This window comes from Coloeus monedula, assembly GCF_965178545.1.
Source record: "Coloeus monedula genome assembly, chromosome: 6".
Lineage (NCBI taxonomy): Eukaryota > Metazoa > Chordata > Aves > Passeriformes > Corvidae > Coloeus > Coloeus monedula.
In genome coordinates, this window is record NC_138786.1 from 18,255,836 (window position 1) to 18,281,814 (window position 25,979).

General features: G+C 37.8%; 1 protein-coding gene across 1 annotated transcript; it reads left to right on the forward strand.

The window, feature by feature from the left end:
- Positions 1-25,934, forward strand: MUC6 (mucin 6, oligomeric mucus/gel-forming; the record flags this gene model as incomplete). Its single annotated transcript, XM_082283446.1, has 29 exons — positions 1-40; positions 1,244-1,297; positions 2,310-2,550; positions 3,160-3,286; positions 4,395-4,482; positions 4,881-4,990; positions 6,942-7,064; positions 8,476-8,580; positions 8,915-8,987; positions 9,252-9,389; positions 10,966-11,060; positions 11,654-11,849; positions 12,493-12,742; positions 13,875-13,927; positions 14,051-14,160; positions 14,931-15,082; positions 15,813-15,954; positions 16,422-16,532; positions 16,895-17,080; positions 17,512-17,751; positions 18,168-18,324; positions 19,062-19,205; positions 19,730-19,792; positions 20,735-20,776; positions 22,078-22,257; positions 23,342-23,608; positions 24,238-24,279; positions 24,858-25,091; positions 25,780-25,934. The coding sequence occupies 29 exons, from the start codon at positions 1-3 to the stop codon at positions 25,932-25,934; spliced, it is 3,918 nt and encodes a 1,305-aa protein (XP_082139572.1).
- Between the last annotated feature and the right edge of the window lie 45 nt (positions 25,935-25,979).

Genomic DNA, 25,979 nt, shown 5'->3' on the forward strand with positions numbered 1-25,979 from the left:
ATGGTGGACAAGGACTTGGAAGCCAGAGTACAAGGGAGGGGTAAGCAGAAAAATCCCAATAGCCTCACAAAATTCCCTGAACTGAAAATAGTTGGAGACTGAGAGAATATCTGTGGAAGTATATATGCCTGACCTGATGGTGGTCTTCCCTTGGGCAGTCTGTTAATGGTCTCTGCTGGAAATAAAATACAGAGCTACATCAACCCTTGGGCAGAAACAACACAATTTTTCACATGTCCTTTTCTGAAGAAATGTGAGGCACTGACTTCTAAATTTGAAGTTCATTCAATAAACATTTTGGTTTTTGTGTCCATGGCAAGAATGCATAAATGTCATCATGCTAACATGATACATTTTACAGGACATGATGTTCCTCTGCTACGGGATACAGAAGGCTGTAGGCCTTCTGAAAACACAAAATTTTCACAAGATCCTTTCTAGATAAGTATGGATATCAGTCCTAATATTCTGATTTTTTTTTCTATCCTCTATTCACAGACAATCTTCCTAGTAATTCACAATTTTAATGTTTTACACTAAAGTATCATGCTTTACTTCTGCATACTGTTAAAAAGCAATTCTATGTACTCCAAAGCTTGTTGCATCGCAGTGGTTGAATGAAATTCTTTATCCAGTTCGGGGAAAATGTGGAAGTGTAGAACAAAAAGAATTATATAAAATGCAAGTTTATTATAATGAGGAGTATTTCTTTAGGCAGAAGAAACTGAGAGTGGTTTGAATTAGGTGATTTCTCATTCAGTATAAGCATGGAAAAGCTATATGAAGTTCATCCTAAAAGTAAAAATAGCTGAAGACTTGTGATCAGACAAAAAATTCCCAAATATTTAGGAACTCATCTCTGTCTTCTGTCTATTCTTATACCAAGAGAAACAGTAGAGCATGGATAAGGACAAATTAAAAGAAAATCCCTAGATATTATTTAATAAAAGCTGAATTCAAAAGACAAACACATAATCTAGATTTAAACTTCCTTGAGTTATTGACATTCCCATTTGTTATTTTTCTTTGATAAGATTTAAATAAAAACAAATACAGTGACCATGCTCCTATATTTATTGAAAGGGGCACCTCTTGCACTCTGACCATTGTGAAGCCCCAGGTAATCTTTCCTTGGCACACTCTGAGGTTTGGTGGTCAGTATCACTCAAGCACAATGTATTAAACTAGTTGGACTTGGGCATGAAGGATCAATGATAACAATTAGCCAATTCCTGTTTTCCAGTCAGACCTTCAGGACAGAACAGAAGTGTGGAAGAGGAGTACTTTTTGCCAACAGGTAACAGTTTATTGGGAAACAGTATTTTCTACATGACCTGGATAAAACCAGTAGCATTCTGTAGTCATTTTATCACTCCTTCAGAGTTAAAAAAAAAATGTTTTGGCTTTAAAACAATAAATATAAATTGCATGTAGACTTTGATAAACTTATCCGATACTTTGTGACTCTAAGGTATATTCTAAGATACCTGAGTTTCATATGACACCATAAGCAAAAATAATTAAAAAATTAAAAGAAACAATCTAAGTCTACAAATACAGAACTGAGGACATGATTTTTGTTACTTCAGGAAAATTATCTGCTTCAGAAGGCCTGTTCAAATGCTGTAAGTAGGTGCAGAACTATCTAACAGCAAGTGCTGGAGTTGTATCTCTCTTTTTTTATGATTCATTTCCACATCTGAAAATCTGTCTCTTCAGATGAATATTTCAGATTACTTCTTAAAAATGAAAACTGATTAAAACATTCCATATATTTATAAAACTGGTTGGAACTTTGTCACACAAACACAGAGCCAAAAGAGTGGGGAATTACATGTTGGGCTTTGAAGACTGTCCTTGGATATCTTGTGATTTGACTGTGCAGTTAATCATGATACAGTAATGCCATAGGGAGCTTGGCAAATGCTGTGCTTGAGATGTTAAAGCTCTGTCCAGAAGCAAGCTGTCACCCTTGCAAACAGATCTAGCAGACTGAAATAAGAAGGTAAATCTTTATGTTACCCATGAAGGAGTTGGAAGGGTTTTTCCCAAGCTAGGAATCTAGGGAATCCTTGTCTGCTTACAGTAAATGAGAATATTGCTTTCACTCCTAATATTGTTTCACTTCATGACTTGAGATGAAATTTTGAGATTACAAAGAAAAAAAATAGAGGGCTAGAATGTTGTTTACAGAATTAATCTGAGTAGAAACTTAATAGCTTGTCATAGTATTTTTATTTGAAATGCTAATCAGAATGAGCAAATATGTTTTTAAGAGACCTAAATCCATTTTTCTTTCTGTTTTATAGTTTTGAGCAAGGATTCCTGTTCTACATGGGGTGGAGGGCATTTTTCAACCTTTGATAAATACCAGTATGACTTCACTGGGACTTGCAACTACATCTTTGCAACTGTATGTGATGAGACCAGCCCAGACTTCAACATTCAGTTCCGTCGTGGGCTGGACAAAAAAATTGCAAGGATCATTATTGAGCTTGGACCTTCTGTTGTCATTGTTGAGAAAGGCAGCATTTCTGTCAGGAGTGTTGGGTAAGATTCTGCCATGAATGGGGAATGATGTGTTCAGAGAAGGCAGGGAGTTATATAGCAGGTGCACTAAAGACTGCTTTGTGTCAAAAATGAATTCACAAATTACTGCAGTTAACATGCCTAACTGGACTCTACTCCCATTGCTTCCCACCACGCACTCACACTCTACAACATTCCCTTTATGGGTTTCTCTAATCTTGTCAGTTTTCTGTCATAACAATAATTCTTACATTAACAGGCCATAGAATCTCTTCAGGATAATCAACATTAGTTCTACCACAAAAACTTTATTGTCACAAGTTCTTGGAACATATAACTATGCTCTAATAAATCCAAACCAAGTAAAGATGCCAAGTCCTGTGCGAACATTGTCAGTAGTAGAATCACTATGCACCCCATTTTCTGGTGATTCTTCTATGAAACTGCTGACATGGATTTTCAATCAATAGAAACTTTCATGTGTTTTGAAATGTCACAGCTAAAAAGGAAAAAAATGCTGTTTCATGTTGCTGCAAGTAATCAGACTGTGCATGTATCATACCCAAAATAAAGAACTAATACCTGCATAATCTTGCTATGAGGTTGGTTTCTCTTCTCACCTTATTGCAGTGTCATTCAGCTGCCTTACACCAGCAATGGAATCCAAATAGCGCCTTATGGATGCAACATCCGCCTGGTGGCCAAGCTGATGGAGATGGAGCTGGTTGTCATGTGGAACAATGATGACTACCTCATGGTTAGTAAAATGCTCTCATAGAGCAGAGAAGAAAATTCTCACTGATTCACTGGAATGACAAGAACTCTTTGAACTTAATGGGTGCTTTTGCATGTATTTACTATTTTGATATTTATCTTTTCCTGTTTTATCCATTCCTCTTGAAATAAACAACTTTGCATGTTACTTTCACTTGCAGCACTAAAGCCACCAGTGGTGAGATTTGTGGACACTTTCACACATTTTAATCTTTCCTCAGGGTATTCCAGCAGCTGCAATGTTTTGCTGAAGAGATGCTGTTTAAAGTTGTGTAGAATTTAATACTGTATGCCATAGTTTAGTCTTTTCTACTGTGCTTCCCTGGGATCTCTTTTGGTTTCAAACATTAAGTGCTTCTACCAGTTTTTTTGTTTCCTTCCTTTTTCTGAATCTTTTCAGGTTTTCCCTCCAAAATCCCCAATACATTTTCTCAGTGTGACCTGTGATATTATTGCCACAAAAGACACTGAATTCTAAATTGATAAGTTTGCTAAAACGAGGAGAGTCATATATAATAAATTTTCTGGGAGATTTATCAGCATTAATAAGACATATAAGAGAAAATGCTACTGTGATGGGTTAATCTGACTATACAAAGAATATAGTTTTATTTCCCCTGATCTAATATTTTCATAATAATTCATTGTTTGTAGCCAGTAATACTACCATTTTAATCTCCAGAGCAACAGAGAACTGAATAACCTTCTTCTGAAACACATTTTCTTCCTGTAACCCTAAGTTTCTTAAGAGAAGAAACCTGAAATTCATGGTCTGTCAATAAAGATATTAGCAAGCATTCAGCATTAATTTCCTTTTTTTTTTGGCTCCTTAGAATATTATCTACTTTCAGTTCTCTGTAAGCGTCTTCAAATCTTACTCTTCTTTAAATGCTAATTAAAAAAAAGTCACTATTTGCCTGTTGGGAAAAGATGTCACTGCTTACAAAACTCTTCCTTCAAAAAAGTCACTGAAATTAATGAGAAGAATCACTTTTGGGTGCTTGAACTGAATTTGGTTGAGAAAGGTAATGCTGTGCAGGTAATTTTACTTAAGGTGATTCTTTTAAATGTTTTGTTCTATCTTATTTTAGGTTTTGGCTGAAAAAAAATACATGGGGAAAACCTGTGGAATGTGTGGGAACTATGATGGTTATGAATTGAATGAATTTGTGCGTGAAGGTAAGAAACAAGGACATTTCAGACAGAAGGGGAATGAAGTAAAGTGAGTCAAGGTGAAAACTGAATACTGTGATAGCATTGCTGGGTTTCAGAATTGAATAAAGCAGTCCCATGGGGCACCAACATACTTCTCCTATGGTTATGCTACACTCTGTTATCTGCTATGAGCATAATATAGTGGGTTCCTCACACAAGTGATAAGGACTCTTATCTTTTATGAACAGGTGGTAAGGATCACACCCTCCTAATTTTCACAAGAGACAGTTGTCATTGGGAAGATTAACTAGTAGGCCATTTAACAGTCAAAGAGTAAAATCTGAGTTTTGCTACATCACAGCAACAAGTAAACAAACCAATGCAGGTTTTTTCCTGACAAATTTTAACCCTTCAATTTTCAGGTAAATTGCTCGATACATTTAAATTTGCTGCTTTACAAAAAATGGATGATCCGTCAGAGATTTGCCTGTCTGAGGAGATACCAATTTCCAGTGTTCCTCACAAAAAATATGTAAGAAAGATCTTCTTGGCTTCTCTGCAGCAGGATTCTTAGCAGGGGGGTGGGGGGGGCAAGATAGATAGATAGATAGAAATCAACAACAGAGAGGCAGTGGTTTCATAAAACTGTCTTCCATGAAAACAGGTAAAGTCAACATTTGTATAGCATGATATGAGAAAGAAAAGGAGTTCTTTGCATTAAAATACATTTTAATGAAAGCCCCCAGGCGTTTTAAGGCTAGATTTAAATCACTCATAAAAATCAACCAGCATTTAGCTCACAGCTTTCTGGAATTCCATCCAGGTCATCACAGGAAATTGATGGAAACAGTGAAGCATTAAGAACTTTTTTTCTAACAGCTGATACTATAAACTGTACAGACTTGAAGATATTCACAATGCCTAAAACATATTGCCAGATAACAGCACTGATAACAGGGACAACCACTGTCAATTGTTAGCATTTACAGTTCTAAATGAAAAGAAAATCAGTGTGCCTGAGAACCTCTGAGACCTTATACTGCAGTAGGCAGCATGATAGGCAACACAAACATGCAGGCAAGAGAAATGCACCAAGTGTGTGCTCAAAGAGGAATGAATTTTGTGATCTTCACATCTGGGATGTTTGTCCTGGAACTGAATTTCCATGAGACAACACATTTCCTGTGTATAATGTTCTCAGCCATTTTTAGGGGGGTCGATGGCATAGAAAGTGACTTAATTTTCAACATAATAAGAAGCAGAATTATTTCAACGTATCAAGTTCCTCCTATTGTACAATGGATTTATATACCCTTCTACCAGTGAATTTCTCACACATTTTAAGTCAAATACAATTATTAAACTGTAGGGGGAAAAACAAACAAACCAACAAGAAAATCGTAACTAGCAATGTTATTCCATTGTGGTTTTCATATGAAGGAAACACCACTAGGAACAATTTTCTTCCTCTTTTTATTTAGGCCATAATCTGCTCTCAGCTACTTAATTTGGTGTCACCAACCTGCAGTGTACCAAAAGATGGGTTTGTCATTCGTTGCCAGCTCAATATGCAGGACTGCAGTGAGCCAGGACAAAACAACTGCACTTGCTCTACACTGTCTGAGTATTCCAGGCAATGTGCTATGTCCCACCAAATGGTGTTCAACTGGAGAACTGAAAACTTCTGCTGTAAGTTCAAATGCTTTATTCATGAGAGGCTGTGCTTAACTTTTCTATGTCTTAAATAGAGGGATAATGATAAATAACTGGGATATAAAACAACTGATAAAAAGAAGTTCCTACTGTCTTTAATCAAACAATTTTCTACAGAAAACAGTGGTCTTTGGTAAAGTTGTAAGAAGGAGAGCAGGGAAACCTCAAAGGAGAAGAAAGCTCAAAACATAGGTCCTATGTCTAGATCAGTGACAATAAAACAGAAACATCCACCAAGTGAAAACTTTAATTTTTCACACTTCTAGCAGGAGGCTGTTTGCTCATAGCACCGTTTTCTTATTATTGTATCTAGCAAATTATCAAGTGAAGAGAGAGCACTTTTAAAGAGCCCCTGAGGTCTTTGAACCTTTTTGCTAACAATTGCCATCGCTCCTTTTATTCACAGATGATTTTCAGTAGTCCTTTTTCAGATGCTCGGCCTTTTTATTTACAATGACTGATTAGAAGTAAAACCTTGAAGTACTACAGAAAATATGATTTGTGGTACTTCATTAGGCTGCAGTATGGCCTGTTTGCCATTCTTCAAGCTTCTGAAAAATGTTTCCACTAAGTACAGCATGAAAAATGAAAAAAAGCCAGAGTGAATATGATGGTAACTGTGAATACTCAGATGATGAAATGAGTATTGAGGCAGGGTAAAAGAATGTTAGTGTCAGAAATCAGAAGGTCTTTTCCTTGCTAGGTAGCAGATGAAACATTCTTCTGTGTTTACACTTTAAAAATCTTAACACTCCCACTGTTTGTTGCAGCTGTGGGAAAATGTTCTTCGAACCAAATCTATGAGGAATGTGGTTCTCCATGTATTAAAACCTGTTCCAACCCAGAGTACAGCTGTTCCAGTCACTGTACCTATGGTTGCTTTTGTCCAGAAGGTATCATTTCATCATATCCTTAATGGATCACACGAATGTTTTTTGCACATACCCAGTCAAGTGGAATAGACTGCTTAATAATGAACTAGCTGTGCATTTCAAGGCATTGTACTGCTTTCTCAGGTAACATAATGTAACTGGAGTCTTGAGTAATCACGGTCCTCCAAAGATGGTTGGTCACTCTTTGCAAGAACAGAGCTATGAAAACATTTTCCTCACAAGACCATGATTTGTGATGGGATAATGATATGCCATCTGCTTAAAGTTCTTCATTAAAATATACATTGATCAGGCACCAGGAAGAGGTAGCATGCCTCCCTCAGAGGATTTCTGCAATATTACGGGCATTTTGTAAACTGCCTTTAAAATAGTTCAAGATGAACTTGCTACAGAAATTGTGATTATTACAATCATTTGCATGTCAAAATAGGACAATTGGCTGCACTTTCATATGACAAAGTAGCCAAAAGCCTTTGTCACTTGGAAGACTCAGTTTTATTTAATTAGGAGAAAATTTCCTGCATGTTACATCTCCAAGTATGGGCACTGGCTATGCAAGAATAGCATTCTCAAGCTAATTTCAGAAAGCATTCAAGCCATAATAACTGTAATGCTAAGTGAGGATGAGGAAAAATATTTTGTTTATCTTCTTTGGCAGGAACTGTTCTTGATGATATCTCGAAGAATCGGACATGTGTTCACATTAGCCAGTGTCCATGTACACTGAATGGGAAAACATATGCTCCTGGTGAGACAATGAAAGCAGCTTGTAGGACCTGGTGAGTACCAACAGGTACTTCCATGAGAGAATGAAGAGTACCTTCACCAAAAAACTGGAAAATTCTGCCTAAACTTTTGAAGGGCAGCACCTTTCATAATTCAGGAAAGTTTACTGACAATCCATACAAGAGTTCTGCAACTTGGAATTAAGATGAGCAACTTCAACTGATATACATAGACAAAGAAAATCAAAGCATAGAAAGCACAAGGAGAGAAGTGAAAAAAATGACATATTCCATTACTAGGAAGTAGCTGAGTTTTTAGAGCGTGAAGAAAAGAATAACCTTACACAGAATTTTTTGGTTTCTGCAGTAAATGTGTGATGGGTCAGTGGAACTGCAAAGACTTGCCCTGCCCTGGAAGGTGTTCACTGGAAGGAGGCTCCTTTGTTACCACGTTTGATTCAAGGCCATATAGATTCCATGGGGTTTGCACTTATGTTCTTATGAAGGTAATTTCCTGCAGTCTAGAAACAGAAAATAACAAATACATATATTTTAGTCTGTCTTTGGTTTCCTATTGGAACACAAGCTGAGTATTCAAATATTCATAAGATACACATTTATTCTACAAATCATTGTTATACTGACATAGGCTTCTCTTTTTACTTCTCTTTCCTGTTTCCCTCCAGAGTTCCAGCCTGCCACACAATGGAACCCTAATGGCTGTTTATGAAAAGACTGGTTATTCTCATTCTGAGACATCACTTAGTGCTATAATTTACCAATCTACAAAAGTAGGTATTCCCTCCACAGGTTCCATCCAGCATTTCATCACTATATTCACAAAATAAGTGTTCAAAGTAATTTCTAGTAGCCTGAACTTGAAAGTTATGGGTGATAAATACTGAAGATATGTTTCTGCTCATGCATACACAGTAAAGACCTCAGTTGTTACATCGACTCAGGAAGGTATTTTCAAAGTGAAAACTAAAAGCAGCGTGTTATAACGTGAGAAAATGCTTGAATTAATTTTTTTCTTTTACATAGATCATTAACAATATAGTTGCTCAACATATAAATACAATCTGTAAATATAATTACTCCTGGTTCCATGTCCTCTTCTTACAGGACAAAATTGTGATTTCTCAGAATGATCTCCTTACTGATGATGATGAACTTAAGCGGCTGCCTTACAGATCAGGTAAAAAAAGGGAATATAGGTTATATCCAAATTAAATTAAATGTCTGTTTTACACAACCCAGCATCTTTTGCAATTTCTCAATTGCTAATACCAGGAGTTTTAGAGGAAGGTTACAGTCTTTCCTGCTGCATCTGTTCCTCTGTGGAGAGTTGTGTGTGGGAGAAGAGTTGTAGACAGAGTGCTAGAACACTTATATATGTGTTAAAATTGTTACCTTGCAGTATCACCAACATCTCTATTTTTAAACATGCTTGTTCCTTCAGGAGACATCACTGTTTTCAGACAGTCCTCCATGTATGTTCAAATGCATACAAACTTCGGGCTGGAACTTGCAGTTCAAACATCACCTGTGTTCCAGGCCTATGTGAAAGTTGGATCACAATTCAAAGGCAGAACACTAGGTAAGTAATCTAGTCCCCATGCAAAGGAGAAAATGTAGGGAGTATAATTTTGAAAGTTTGTATTTGAAATTAGTATTCATCTTTTAGGAAATAAATTTTTTTCTCAAAAAAACCCAACAGATCATGCATGGAAAACTGATGTGCTAAGAATTGGTTTTCTGCTAATAACTTAAAAACAAATTGAAGAAATGAGATGGGTCACATTTTTCATGCATAATACAATTCTGTTCTGTTCATGTGTGCCTTTTTCAGTATGTGCTTTACTACACAATGAAGGAGCAACAAATAAGTCTCTGTGGTCTCTGCATCTTGGAGCACACGGTTCTTTGAATGTAGTGCACGACCACTGTAAATACAATGAGCCTAAGAATCTAAGAGCTTCTCAGCTGGTAATCACCAGATGGAGATGTTTATGTTTATTGAACAGCAACATTAGCCACACAGGCATATTTTGCATTCTGGTTATGGGGAATTACAGAGAGGCTTTAGCTTTTACGAAAGCTTAAATGCATATTCTTTGATATTATGCATTTAATATAGATAAGAAAACGTGCAACTGCAAAAGTGTTTCATGGTCTTTCTCTTTTAAATTGTTTAAAACTACTTTTTTCTAAAAACAAGACAACAACCTCTTTATGAATTTGTCATTGAATAGAAGCTGACACTCTTTACTTGAGGAGGCAGAGACTCAGTGACTGAATGTGTACATAATCAAGATTCTCTGGCTGCTTGACCCGAGTATTCATTGACACTCCATGTAGAGCTTTTGAATCAATTTTCTCACTGTTATAGAGTGAAACATAGGCATTGTGCACACATTTTTAAATTTTCAGCCATCCCTTGCATTTCTGATGTTATCAGGTTTGTGTGGCAATTACAATGGAGACACTACAGATGACTTCATGACCAGCATGGATATCACTGAAGGGACAGCCTCCCTGTTTGTAGATTCCTGGAGGGCAGGAAATTGCCATCCTGCCTTAGAGAGAGAGACAGACCCTTGTGCTTTGAGCCAACTAAACAGTAAGTAGATGATGCTGTGGTAAATGAATTCTCCAGCTGGCTTTGTCTGACACTTTCATAAGCCCCTACCAGGGAAATAAGAGAGCTGGACAGAAGCAGAGACTGAGAGGATTGAGCATCGCAAATTGTCACCAAAAAGACTTTTCTGTTTTCTAGAATACATATCAAGTGAAAGCTCATCAGGTCTCATTCTAGAGATCTGGGATTGAGATGATGAATGAGAGGGGTTTGGTGATTTGTCTAGTGAAACTGCAATGTCCACGGTTGTCTTAGGCTTGCTCAGCAGTACCGTGACTGAAATCCAGGCTTTGCCTTCCCAAGTCTCTATTGCTATTGGCCTTAAAAAAAAAAAATAGTGAAAAAGAAAAAAAAAAGCTCTACTGAACTGCTGGTACAAGAATAGAGTCTAAAAACTAACAAGCTAGGAAGTTGTCCTATTCTTCAATGCATCATTGCCAAAAGTTCACCTAAAATATCAAATATTTTAAACATTTCTTTTTGAAATTTTCCCCCTAACTTTCCCTTTTTAATGTTTATTATTTACTTTCATTAGAAATATCTGCTGAGACTCACTGCTCCATTCTTACCAAGAAGGGTACAGTGTTCGAGAAATGCCATGCTGTGGTGAACCCTATTCCTTTCTACAAGGTAGGAAGTTATGATGGATGTTGTACAGAGGGAGTCCAAATATAAACTGGATTGGACTCATATACGGTGTCCCACGCATTGAATCAGCAATGCTGAGAAGCTTAGGAACAGGTGTGGTTTTGAAAAATAATGTCTCCACCACACTGAAAGTGTCTTTGGTCACAGGCACCAGTACCATCCCTGTGAATCAGAAAATATTTTTGCTCATGCTGCAGTTGTCCATGACAACAACTTTAACTGTGCAAAGTATTGATTTTACCATGTGCATAATTGAGCTCAATATATTTGCCAATCTACACAGAACATTTTGAAAAATAAAAATGAGAAGCAGCGAATAAACAAAGGCATTTTTTAGGTACTAAGTATATTTTATTTACATCAGCAGTGCAGTTACTCAGATATTTTCCATCAGTTTTAGTTATGCAATAATATGTATCTTGTATGACTTAGTTCTGCAATTCAGCATAGAATAATATTGGTTGGAAAACATCTTTGAGATCATTAAGTCCAACCATAAATATAACAATGCCACATCCACTGCTAAATCACATCCCTAAAAGTCACGTCCACATGTTTTTTTTAAATACCCCTAGGGTTTAGCACTTTTAAATGTCTGTTCCCCAGTAACAAAGTACTCGCCATGTGTTGGGTTTCAGAGATGTGTCTACCAGGCCTGTAATTATGAAGAGACCTTTCCCTATATTTGTTCTGCTCTGGGATCGTATGCACGAGTGTGCAGTTCCATGGGCTTAGTCCTTGAGAACTGGAGAAGCAGTATGGACAATTGCAGTAAGTACCTGAACCAACTCTAACTGGTCTGCCATCAGATGAGGAATGAGGAAATAGTGATCAGAAAGAAGAGCAGAAAGTGGGTAACAAATATCCAACTTTTGTCTACCCTTCTGGTGTCTGTCAGAACAGGATTGTTATTTCAAGACTATATGAAAAACATTATTCATATGCTTTAAGGTGAGCATGTGGATGCTTCCAGGACTTGATAAGTAATGTACAGAACAGACAGAAAAATAGCTATCCTGTAAAAAGAGAAAGAACTAGGGAAAACTGACTGCAGATTTTATCTTACTATTTTGCAATTCAGACATAGGCACAGGTTTCACAGTTACTCAAAAATACACTGATATTTCTGCTAAGCTTCCCTTTGCATTATTAAATTCCAAGATACACAAAGAAGCAGTAAGATATTTTACCTGCATGAAACCTCCAAACACCTGCATAGTTTGGTGTTAAGCCTTGGTCTGCAATATGTTTTGCTAGAGCTCCACATCCACAGGAAGAGAAGCAATGGGAAGCTTTAAGCATTGAAGCTGTTGACACAAAAGAAGCAGTACATTATGAGCACAAGAACATTATCTTTCACAAGGAAGAGGACCAGTAAATGAAGTTTAACATACACTCTTGTCTTGTTTTATAGCTATTACTTGTACTGGCAATCAAACATTTAGCTACAACACTCAGGCATGTGACAGGACATGCTTGTCACTCTCCAATCGAGCCCTGGAATGCCATCCAACTGATATTCCTGTTGAAGGCTGCCAGTGTCCTAAAGGAACGTACCTGAACCACAAGAGTGAGTGTGTTCGTAAATCTCATTGTCCTTGCTACTTAGAAGACAGGAAGTACATTCTGCCTGACCAGTCAACAATAACTGGTGGGATCACCTGGTAAGTGTGTCAAGTTTAAAGGTGAACAAATTGAAAACAGAGGTGAGGGGTCTTCCTGTGTCTGTCGAGGGTTAACTGCAGTAAGCAGGCAAGCACCACGCAGCCACTTACTCCAGCTGGATCTGGAAGAGAATCAGAAGGACAGCAGCAAGAAGCTTTATGGGTAGAGATACAGACAGTTTACTAAATTTCTTTACTCATAATAAGCAAAAAGCTTATTTAATAAGCAAAGCAGCATGCACAATCAAAGCTAAGTAAGGAACTGATTCAGAACTTCCCGTCAGTAGGCAGCCATTCAGACATTTCCAGGAAAGCATGAATTTGCCATGCATAATGGTTTGTTGGGAAGACAAGTGCTGTAACTCTGAACATCCCTCCTTCTTTCTTCTTTACCTGAGCTTTTACTGCTGAGCTTGATGTGGTATAGTATGGAATCTCTCTTTGGTCAGTGGGGTCAGCTGTCCTGGCTGTGTCCCATCCCAGCTTTCACACTCTCAGCCTCCTCCCTGCCAGGACAACATGAGGAGCAAGAATGCTGGGACACTGTTCAGCACCAGCTAAAACAACATTGTGTTATCAACACTGTCCTGGTCACAAATCCAAAACATAACACCACTGAGCTGCTACAAAGAAAATTAACTCCATTCCAGCCCAAACCAGTATAGTCTCCTTTATTTTTAATAGCTTAAGTTTATTTTTCAAGACTTTTTTTTTACCCTTTTCTAGACTACAAATACTCTTAACTGAACAGAAAGCATTTGACTTACCTTAAGCTTGAAAATGTTACAGAGAAAAATAGAAAATAATAGTTAAGATCTGATTATTCCTACTGGGAGACTTTGTCAACAGCATTTAGCTATATACAAACTTCTGGAATGACTTGGTAGGCCATCCTCACAGTGACAATTGCCTACTAGTGGTAATAGTGATAATAGCCTACTATTCACTTTCCAGTCTGATGTTACTGTATAATACAAAAAGTGAAGAGATAAATTGACTCATATTCCACTTCAGAGGATGGGAAGGAGGTAGTAACATGAGCGAAACATTTCTAATCAAACAATTTTGCAAAACATCAAAATTTCTTTCTCAGAAGAGATTTTCATTGATTTTTTTTTTTTTTCCTCCCTAGCTATTGTGTTAATGGGAGGCTAAGTTGCACAGGCAAACCTCAAAATCCTGCAGGTATGGGTCTGATATTGTTTACTTAGAAACTTTTTTTTGTCCTCTGTGTTGTAAAATTACTACTTCACTGTTCTCTTCTATGTTAATTTCTCTTCAATGTTCATTTTTCTTCCTTTTTTCTAGAAAGCTGCAAAGCTCCTAAGAAATACATATCATGTTCTGACAGTTTAGAAAACAAGTATGGAGCTGCATGTGCCCCTACCTGTCAGATGCTGGCTACTGGAATTGAATGTGTGAGTTTCACAGCTTTGTGATATTTATCCTTTTGAGAGAGGTGGAATGTTCTAGTTGTTACTTAGAACTAGACGACATTCCTTCTAGTGTAATTAAAGGAATTATTTTATCTAACATGATACAGTTAAATATCAGGCTGTGCACGCACAATTTGTACATATATTTAAGAAGTGATTAAAGAAATTAATTACATGAATTAAATTCTATTAAACAAATAGAATAAAAATCCATTAAGGATTCTTAACTACATGGCTATCATGTCTGGCTCAGGTACTCCATAAGCTGTGACTCCATGTCAATGGAAATACAAGGGTTTATGCTTCCTGTTCTATTTTTGCTCAACTCTCTGCTGCTGTTGATCACAGAATGCAGGAGACCTGGGCTAGGTGAACATCTGGGCTGTCTTGATAGGGTTTGCCTATATTAAGGAAACAGACTAATTGGAACAATTGCAATAAGATATGAAGCATAAGATATTCTTCCTTGATATGAAGAATATTCTGTTGTGCTCTTTCTGGAAGACTGGTAGTGATTGGAAGATAAATTTTTCAGTCTTCAGGTATGTTTAGTATCTCACACCACAAGTATATGTTACAGCTTCAGTGAAATTAGTTCAATTGACAGCATGTTAGTACAAGGAACATCACAAAACTAAAATCAAGCCAAAACAGAACTTAGCACAGGTTCGCTCCTGACACCATTCACATCTAGGATAAAATGTATCTCACATTCTTTTCTTTTTGTTTTGCAATCTGTTGACCTTTCCCAGATACCCACAAAGTGTGAGTCAGGCTGTGTCTGTGCTGATGGCCTCTATGAAAATCTTGATGGTGGGTGTGTGCCAGCTGAGGAGTGTCCGTGTGAATATGGCGGCCTTGCTTATGGAAGAGGTGAACAAATCCAGACTGAATGTGAGATCTGGTAAGAATCACGGAGTTGTTCATTGCAGATCCTCTGTTTCACTAGAGTGTACAACCACATAAAAAGAAGTGTTTAACTGACAGGAGAGTAGGAAATGGCAACAGCTGTAAAGAAGAAATACCATGACAGAGTGCAAGGATTTGACAATATATGTGTAGATAAGAGTCATTGTACCAGCTTCAAGGATAATTTCTGTCTTATGTATATTCAGGAATAAAGGCAGCCAGTAGGGCCCGTGACTGTAAATTATATAAAGTCAAGTATTATTAACAACTCTACTTAAATAAAGATGCGGGCACAATCTTTCTTCTTTTCTGTAGACAAAAACAGCCACCCCCAAAACGATTCCCATCTGTTTAGCAGCATTCTCAAAGTACTTTATTCCCTTTCCAGTTACTAATCTATTATTAAAAAAATACCACCACTCCCCAAACTACACAGAACAATGACTTCTGATCTCATTAAGAGCAAAAAGTAAATGGGTTTTATATACTATTTCTTTCATGAAAAAAAGCACAAAAATTATTTAAGGTTTCTTCTTTATTATGAATTCATTTTCTAAGCAGTCCACAAATTTTAATGAGGTTCTTATATTAACTGTTACTTGGTCTCAGTGTACATTAGTTAATTAATAGAACATGTTATCAATAAAAGTGGATGTATATAAAAAGAACTAGGTTAAGATGGCATTTCTTTGAAATCTGAGTGTGATTTCTCTTCTCACTCCCAGCACTTGCATGAAAGGCAAATGGAAATGTGTTCAGAAAACAAGGTGTTCCTCCACCTGTAATCTGTATGGAGAGGGCCACATCACCACCTTTGATGGACAGCGTTTTGTGTTTGATGGCAACTGTGAATACATATTAGCTATGGTAACCCACTTCTTCCTGGTTATTTCAGCAGCATCTCAGCATCAAGAAATAGCTGGATTTAAATGACTAATGAAAATATGCTAGGATCCATCAATAAACAATACAGCATTTTGAATTTTTATAACCCCTTACTGAGTTTCTATATATTACGTTTATTTCAACACTTAGAATAAAAATATTTTACTTCTAAAAAACCATACTTTTCATGCAATTATAACCAATTTTAGATTTTTTAATAATATATTTAAATAGTCATTGTATTCTGTACTAAACAAATATGACTTTTAGGGAAGTTATGTCAGTTTGACCAGCAAAGCAGAGGTCATCACCTCCCAAAACAAACAGAATTAGTCATGACATTTTAAGCATCCTGTATTTTCTTATAGTTTTATGTTTTAACTTGGAAGACTTCAGGCAGAGAGTCTACTGGGCTTTTGTGCTTCTTGTTTGTTTTGGGTTTTTTTTAGGATGGCTGCAGTGTTAACAGACCTGTTTCCTCTTTCAAAATTGTTACTGAGAATGTCATCTGTGGGAAATCAGGAGTTACATGCTCCAGATCCATCAGCATTTACCTTGGGGTAAGCTCTTCTTTCTGCCATTATCCAGCTGAATAGATTTTAAGACCAGGTTTTCTTAATTTTTTGAAGCTTTGGCTGTATCTTAGAAGAGATGGTCTTCTAAGTGAAATTATGTCCTAAAACTAGAGCCTTGGTTTTAGTAGGAAATGCCATAGTTGTTTGCTTGAGTTTTTTTAATTCTCGTGTTTTGTTCTCCAAGACTCTTGCCTGTGTCAAAGCCAGGAAATTTTGAAGCTTACTCTGCAGTGAATTGCTCAGTCAAAAGATACTGATTTCCTGCTGTAGTATCACAGCATCTGAACTTCAGCAAGGAAAATACTGAAACTTGGTAAGTTATAACTTTCACATAAATTTTCTTCCAGAATCTGACAATCATACTGAGAGATGAAACCTTCGCTATTTCTGGGGAAAATCCTGGTGTACAGTACAAAGTGAAAAAGAACGCCCTTCACCTGATGTTTGATGTTATTATCCCAGGAAGATACAACATGACCCTTATTTGGAATAAGCATATGAACTTCTTCATCAAGATCTCCAGAGAAACACAGGTATTGCAGAATAACTTCCTCAGTAAAGTGTCCTTCAATTCAGATTGAACTGCACATTTGATCACAGTTGCCTTAAATCTCTATGATGGCAAAGGTTTTCCAGAAATGCTACTAGCAATTCATTTTTATCATTATTTCCAAAACAGCAGAGACCTTCACAAGAGGCTGACTTTTAAGGGATTTCTGTACTAAATTCAGGAAATTTTTGAGCTAAGTGTTTGTAATTTATGCAACTGCATGTTTGAATTTGATCTAAATGACAACAGTTTATACAGTTTAGAGGAGAAACCCATGCACAAGACACTAAGAATGTACAAGAGAGTATTTGTAGATGACATTCACTCCTAAAGCACAGGAAATCATCAGTAATCAAAAGGAAAGGTGAGAATTGCAACTTGCTGAACTGATACTGGTGCTTTCATTGAATCTAGGAAACGATCTGTGGTTTGTGTGGGAACTATAATGGCAACATGAAGGATGACTTTGAAACTCGAAGCAAGTATGTGGCATCAAACGAGTTGGAATTTGTCAACTCTTGGAAAGAGAATCCTCTCTGTGGGGATGTGTACTTTGTAGTGGACCCCTGTAGCAAGAACCCTTACCGTAAAGCATGGGCAGAAAAGACATGTTCCATCATCAACAGCCACGTTTTTTCTGCCTGTCACAATAAGGTAAGAATTTATTTGCTCTTCTTCTTATTTATAGGCATAATCTCTATTCTTCCAAATGTTCACACTCCAGGTGGTTTACTGTTCGTCAAAATGTTTCAATAAAATACATTTAAAATTTTCTGTGGCTCACATTTATATTAATTTTTTTTTTTTAACTTGCTCTTCACCAGCAAATAAATACAAAAACTAGGTATGGTATTAACTGATTAGTTAAAACTACAAGAGTGAAAAACGAATGAAGACTTAAGAATCAGGAATTAGTCAGTCTGTTGGTAATGCCTGATACTGATCCATGCATTTTCAGGTGGTGAAAACCAGTGAGAAATGTGGATAATGTTGCAGTGGTTATGCATACACCTAGAGTATAATAGGCACAAAATCATCTTGGAAATGAATCCGTTCCTTTTGCCCTGCAGGTGAATCGGATGCCCTACTATGAGGCCTGTGTCCGAGACTCCTGTGGGTGTGACATTGGAGGGGACTGTCAGTGCATGTGTGACGCCATCGCAGTCTATGCCATGGTGTGCTTGGAAAAAGGCGTCTGCATTGACTGGAGGACCCCTGAGTTCTGTCGTAAGTTCCTTTAAGCGCTCCTTAAACAGGTTTAAGAGATTTTTATTGTCAGCATATTCATATGGAAACATAGATAACTTATTAATAACCACCTCAAAGTTTGCATTTTCTCTGTGGGCAAAGAGTTGACCTCGGTCAGCTGGGTTTTGAAATCTGTACTTTTCTGCTAATTAACCAAAACAGTTTAACTCTTTTTACCATGGAGTAATGAGAGAGAAAATAATGTGGTCACAGAAAGCAGACTGTTTCTTCTGCTATCATTGTATAATACACTGTGAGTTTGGCAGCAGAGAAAGTATGAAATTGTAAAAAAATGTTTCATTTGAGCTATGATGAAATCACCTTCTGTGTGGATGTCAAGGGAATGAAGACAGCTGTGTTGGCTGGAACACTGTAAAACAGGAAAAAGACATCAAGGTGTTCCAGAACAGCACATATAGAGGAAACAAAGAGGATCAACATGCTATAAATCAATATTAGAGTTGTCATCTTTGATGGTTTTGTTTCCACATTTCAATATAGTGCATTAAAAGCTGTGGAAATGCCTGCATACTGTATTTGCAAAAAAGAAACTGACTTCCTAGAGTTAAAATATAAATTTACGTTAATCACTTCAGTGAAGTTTTTTTTAATTCCAACTGTTAATTATTATGACCTCCTTCTAGTACTTCGAAAATAGCATGCCATTAATTTGAAAGAAACTAATCTGACCTGTCTCTTGTTTTTCCCTTTTTTAGCTGTCTATTGTGAGTATTACAATTCTCATACAAGAACAGGAATTGATGATGCTTTCTCCCATGGCTACAATGATGACAAATGCACCTGGCACTACAGGCCTTGTAACTGTCCAAATCAAAACTACAAATATGTCAATATTGAAGGTAATAACTTCTACTACCCTAAACCAGGAAACAGGAACATAATAATTATTTTCAATGTTGGTTTTTTTAAATGTCATACCACAGTTGAATAATGGTAATCTAATTGATGTCATATTTGAAGAAATTTTGCTGAGCTTTCCTTTACCAGTAGTGTTTTAAATACATAATCAACTCAGTAGCTGTACTACATTTAGCTTTATGTCAGTCTCATCCTATCTGGAAGAGAAATACTTGCACCAAATCAAAATTGGTATTAACTGATAACACTGTACTTAGCAAAGAAAACCTGTGGAGAGAGCAATTAATATTTTTATTAAACAAATCGATATAGTTGGAGAAACCAAATAAATTCCTACATAGATAAAACCTTCTTCTGAGAATGATGTCAGAAGTACTTACCTGAATAGATGGTGTTGCAATCGATATGATTTTTTAGTAACAGAAATATAATATATTCAATTATAAATAGTAAAAATTAATTGCCTTTCTCTGAGAAATGTAAAACAAACTTCTCCTTTCTTCAGGTTGTTACAACTGCTCTCATGATGAATACTTTGACCATGAGGAGGAAAGGTGCATGCCATGTGGTAAGCAGTATTTCTTTCTCCACAGTAACTTGAAATCCATACTACATACTGCAGAGACTCACGAAGATATTTTTCTAGTACCTCTCCATAAATGAGTGCTCATCTAAACATAAATTCCTTTCAAAATAATCCCATTGCTATACTGCTTGTAAAATAAAGGAATAAAAAAAAAAAATAATTAAAAGTAGGATTAGGGTAGTCAGTGCTATAATACAGAACCTGGATGAACCTGACTGGTTTTTGTTAGCAACATGAGAAGTTATGTTCATTATAAATGTGAGTACTTCTCAAAAGGTGGGTCTTCCTGAAAGTGTATTGGTGTTCTAATCTGTGGGAGACACAGGCCCAGCAGAGCTGTGAGTCTCTGAGGTATTCAACACATTTCACAGAAAAAGAGAATGTGTAGAAGAAGAGCAGATGTAGCTACTGGACTCAGTAAATATCTTTTTAGAGATTTTTTTTTTTTTTTTATTAACTGGTGGTTTATTACCATATGGTTTATTTCCACTAAAACCATGAAAAATAATGTTTTGGATAGACTCTAGCTGGACAGTTTGGATTTTCATGCAGATGTAAAAAAAACCTTAAGAACAATTTTTCTCATATTACAAAATTCTGACTTGTGTAACCAGGATCTCAGCTAGTGATCTCCTTTACATATGAAACCATATTCTACTATCCCTGAAAACTGAGGTGTCTTTAAGCATAAAAGTCATAAGAATGATAGCAAAAACTTACTAGTGTTCATTATTATAATGACATGTATGGATTTCTTTGTAATTAAGTCCTTCGATGTGAATTTTACCACTGAAATATGTAACATTAAACATTTTCAGGAATACCTCAGTAATTAACACAATTCCAATCTGAGATTTGCCTTTTTGGGGATATTTTAGTATGCTTTTATTCACAAATTTAACCTGTTTTGCCTTTATGTAATAGGACAAGCAAACATTACCACCACACCTGAACCATCTTCACCAGGTTAGTGTACACAGTTGACCAAACTGGTACTTACACACTGATACTATGTCCTGATAAGCGTTTATAAGGTCAGTAATATCCTTTTCTGTGTAATAGAGTAGCATTAGCAGTTTCCCATGCATAAGATGAAATGATGAAAAATACCCTGGTACCATAATAGCCTGGGCTGCATCAAAAGCTGCGTGGCCAGCAGGTCAAGGGAGGGAACTGTACCCTCTACTCTGATGAAAGCCCACAGGGAATGCTGTGTCCAGCTCTGTAGTCCTCAGTTCAAGAAAGACAGAGGAGGGTCACCAAAATGACCAGAGGGCTGGAACAATTCTCCTGTGATGAAAGGCTGAGATCTGGGGTTCTTCACCCTGGGGAGGAAAGGGCTCCATGGAGACCTCATTGTGGCCTTTCAATACTTGAATGAGGTTTATAAGAAAGATGGGAACAGACTTTTTAGTAGGGCTTATTTTGATGAGACAAGGTAAATGCTTTTAAAGCAGAAGAGAGTAGATTCAGACTAGATATAAGGAAGAAATTGTTTATGATGAGGGTGGTAAAACACTGGAAAATGTTGCCCAGAGAGGCTGTTGAATCCCCTTACTTGGAAGCATTCAAGTCAGGCTGGATAGGCCTTTGAGCAACCTGATCTAGCTGAAGATATCCCTGCTCATTGCAGAGGGAGCAGTCTTGATTATCTTTAATGGTCTCTGCCAACCCAAGCCATTCTATGATGAAAAAGATCCCACAAATATTTTATCCCAGTCTTAGTAGTGACTGACCATAAAACATTTCAACAACTGAAGAAAGTCTTGATGGAAATGTGTGGCTGACTATACCAAATCCCTATAACCTGATACAGGAAAGGAATCTATATATGCTGATCTTAAATTTGTTAGAAATGTCATTAATTTCCCTGAAGACAGATGGTATTGGAAAATTTTACACTGTGAGTTGTGTGAATAATAAAATTATGGATACTATTGGAAATAGTATTCCAGAATGGAATAGTGTTCCATCTCTGCTGATATGCACAAGTATTTGTGCCAAATTCACTTTAAAGTGAAGAAATAGGTATAAAGCATCTCCAAGAATACCTGTTTAATGTATTCACTGCACATAATAGCAGAGGAAGCAATGGACAACTGCTTTTAAAGGTTTAATCTAAAAGGTAATGGGTTTTAATAGTAGCTACTGATAATAGCTATAAAAACAGTGTCTTTACTTTAAAATAATTTCAATTTATATAGGTATGCTATTATCAAATTATTGAGAACTATTTCTTATCCTTTGGTTTTGATTTTTTCTCTTAGTAACAACAGTGCAGCCTGAAGTAACAAGGAGCTCTACCACAAGCACCCTACCAACAGTACCTAGTACTTCTTCCACAACAACTGTAGCAACTGAGACTACAAATCCAACAATAACTGCAAAAATTACAGTTCCAAGAACTTCACCCTCACAACCTCTTGTCACAATAAAGTCAACAACTGGTAGGTTTTTAGTGTTATTGTCTAAAATAAATTATGATAAACTTGCTCTATACCTCTGTACATATTTGAGATACCACTCCTGGGAATGCATTTTAAATTCATACAACATCCAAGCATTAGACTCCAAATCATGAAGCAGGCAAAGCAGGCTTCCAGAAAGGAGTTTGTAAACTAGACATGTTCAGAAGTGTAGATCGAAAGTGCATGAAAAGATAAAGGTAGGTAGGTATTAGGTTAAAAACACAACCAAAAGTCACTTGTGTGATTCATCTGAGAAATGCAATTAGAAGTTCTATAAGCAGTGAGCCAGCCCAGCTCCAGTTGGGTTTGTTAGCTCAGGTTCAGTCTCTTTTCCACTGGTTCATTTATGGAGTTCAAGAAGCACCCAATCTATTGACTCCGAATCATGTAAGCAAGCCCCAAAGCAGTCACACAGGTATCAGTGTAGCAGCTTTGTCTAGGCTTCTAAAGTCTTGCTCTCTGGAGGGTGACTCTGCCAACAAATACTACTTTCTGATTCTATGGCTTGTGGAGCCTCATTTAGCCTCACACCAACATGCACTTCAACTAATAAACTGTCTTGGACCTTGGCTGTCAGGGAAAGCAGAGTTAAAAATAGGTCCCAAAGGAGTCAAAACATGCGAAAGCTGACATTGTGACATGGTTTGTGCACTGGGACAAGGAAAGTCTATAGTATGATGTTATTTAGCTTTTCAATACATATTACAGAAAGCTGCAACCGTGGCTGATTTGGAACACAATAAAAGCCAGTGGACAAAGCCCATATAGACTTTAGCCAAAGTCACAACAAAGCTAACTTCTTAGGAAAAATTATATTAAACAAATCTAATACAGGAAAATACAGGAAATGAGAACAAAGACAGACATGAGGCAATAGAAAACAAATATAAGTACAGAAATATTTGGTAAGCTTATGAGAACATGAACACAACAGTCATACTGAAAATATTCAAGAAATAAGGTGAAAAATTGTCTCTAAAATATGAGTATATTTTTATAATTTATCTGGGTTTAATTTTTCTGTGAATTGGTTACATTATATTTTTTACCTTTACTCCAAAAGAACATACAACATCAATTTTTACCACACCAAACATGACTACAACCATCACTGCCCCTTCCATAACTACCTCAATGAAAAGAACCATGGGCACTACACCAAAGTCTGTTCCCTCATCACCTGCTGCTTCATCAACTGCTGCTTCAACAGAGACAGAACAAGTAGGGGTCACCTCATCACCCTTCAAGACCACCACCAAAAAGGAAATGGCAACCTCCTCAATACCTACTCAAACCACAGTTTTCAGCCAGCCCAAACTAACAACAGCAGGTAAAGAGCACTTTTTTGTATCTGTTAGGTGAAGCCATCGCTCAAGACATATATCAATATAATCCTTATAAAAAACTCAAACATTCTTACTAGTGGTCTTAACATTGCAAATAGACAGGAAAGGACATGGATAAGAAATGTGATTAAAATGGAAATTTGTATTGCCAACAGAGCAAGCATCTGACATCCAAATATGATGTTAAAGCTAACATTTCTTTTCAAACATTTCCTCCAAATTTAGACAAAATCTCTCTATGCTGCAAAGCAGGTTCTTGAAAACTCACAGACCACAGAAGATATATTTCCCCTAGCCATTGTAACAAATACTCCCCCCAAAAAATTTAACCTTTTTGAATGTCTGACACTCAGTATACAAGGATGGTCTCCTCTGAGGCTGTGGGGCAGCATGAATTACTAGGTTAGCAACTGACAGCATAGGCTGGGACAGTGTGTGGTGGGAAGTCTACTGTAGTGGGAGGGCAGCTGTATACTCTTTCCCAAATCCAGGTCTCTCCCACAAAGAACTGTTGGAGTGCATACGTCTGGGTCTTCTTGTGCAAGCAATTACAGCTTCCTCTAGGAACCTTACCAGCTTCCAGCCATTACTAATATTCATTCTTACTTCACAGAGAGTGAGGGAACTCAAGCAACAACTCGGCACTATCCAGAAGGTGAGTAAAAGAGAGTAGAGAGAAGCCCTTGGCCTAAGACTCTGCTTCACTTTACCCCAGCTTTTCCAGATGACACTCTTGCCCAGTCTGGAATACCTGAGAGGGGAAACACGTGCGTCCAACAAGGCTCTTCTTTCCTTGGGAGCTTCAGAAAAAGACAGGGAGTGTTAAATTGTCAGAGGGTAGCCTTCAGATGCAGTTTTTGCTCCATATTTTTTGAGGGGGAGCCACTGGCCCACTTCTTCCTCCTGTCAAGTGTAGTAGGTTGAAACATAGTTGATGGACAAGCTGCTAAGACAATGGTGCTTGGTTTCTCTCCACAGTGAGAGGTTTTATTATTTAGCATTATTCTTTTCCCATTTTCCTCAATAATCTTTATTTCCCCTTATGAAAAATAACAGATCTCCTGGGGCTTGGTGCCTAGCCAGCTTCAAACCAGCAAGAGTCAGTTGGGTCTACTTATGCCTTTCTAAGCCCTAGGGTGATTCCCTGGGGCTTCTGCGTGGGAATTGCCTGCCTCCTTTGCCTGCCCCTCTTGCCCTGCCACCCTCAATCAACTTGTGCTTTTCTCTCTGCAGTTGTCACCCACATAAGAACAACGTTGACACAGCCTGTGCAGCACCTTGTCACACAGACACAGGCAACTCCTGCCACATCCACCAGCAGCACTTCTGTCCCAAGAGAGACCAGCCCTGCCACCAGCCCAGGAGTTCCACTGACAAGGACATTTCCAAGCTCCAGCTCTTTGCCTGTCACCTTAGCCTCATCTGCTGCTTCTCTCTCCTCAACCCAACTGCGAACATCATATCCTGGTAAGGCTCCTTCCTGCCCTTCCTGCTGCTCTGCCTGCTTCTTCTACCTCCCACCCTTCTCTCCTAATCAGCACGTCCCACAAAGGCCTCAGTTTTGGTACTCATTCTTAATTCCCCCTGCCACTGCCATGGGACGCAGGCAGGTCCTGGGACTGACCCACACGCGACCATGTCTGCAGCCTCCTCCCTGCAGCTTCAGAGCTTGTCTCTGGGGCACAGGCCTCTGTCAGGGTACAGGCACCCATGAGTTCCTGCCCTACAGCTACCGATCAGACACAACCTAACACACCTCTCTCTTCTTACAGTGCTGCCCTGAGAATGCACAGTGGGGCAGGGGGGAAGAAAAGGCAGGGAAACTGGAAACACATCTCCACAGCTCAGGACAGTTTTGAGTGAGAGGCATAACCCAAGGCATCATCTCCAGCCAAAGGCAGCGCAGGTGCTGGCACACCCATGAAAAGTGCAGTTCAACAAATATGACCTCACTGACCAGTGCTGACCCCGAGTGCAAGAATGACCGGTGGGCAAGAAAGTGTCCACCCAACTCCCTGCTAAAGTTCTCTCAATTAGACCCACATGCCAGAGTTGTCGTAGTGTTGATCCTTCTTTGGGGAGATGCCACAACATGCTTTGCCAAGAATCCTTCCCAAGACTCAACCATTCTTTTCTCTCATCCCTTTCTTTGTAGCAAGGGAGCCAACCAGAGCTAAGACACCAACTACTAAAGTAGTAACAGGTGAGTGCTCTGGTCATGAAAGAGATAAGAGTCATACCTGGCCAATATATCCATATCTCTTCAGTAGCCACAGCTCTCGAATAGATCCCTTGCAGCAGACTCTGTAGCCAGCCAGTTTTAAACTACTGGTAAACAAGTGATACCTGTTCCAG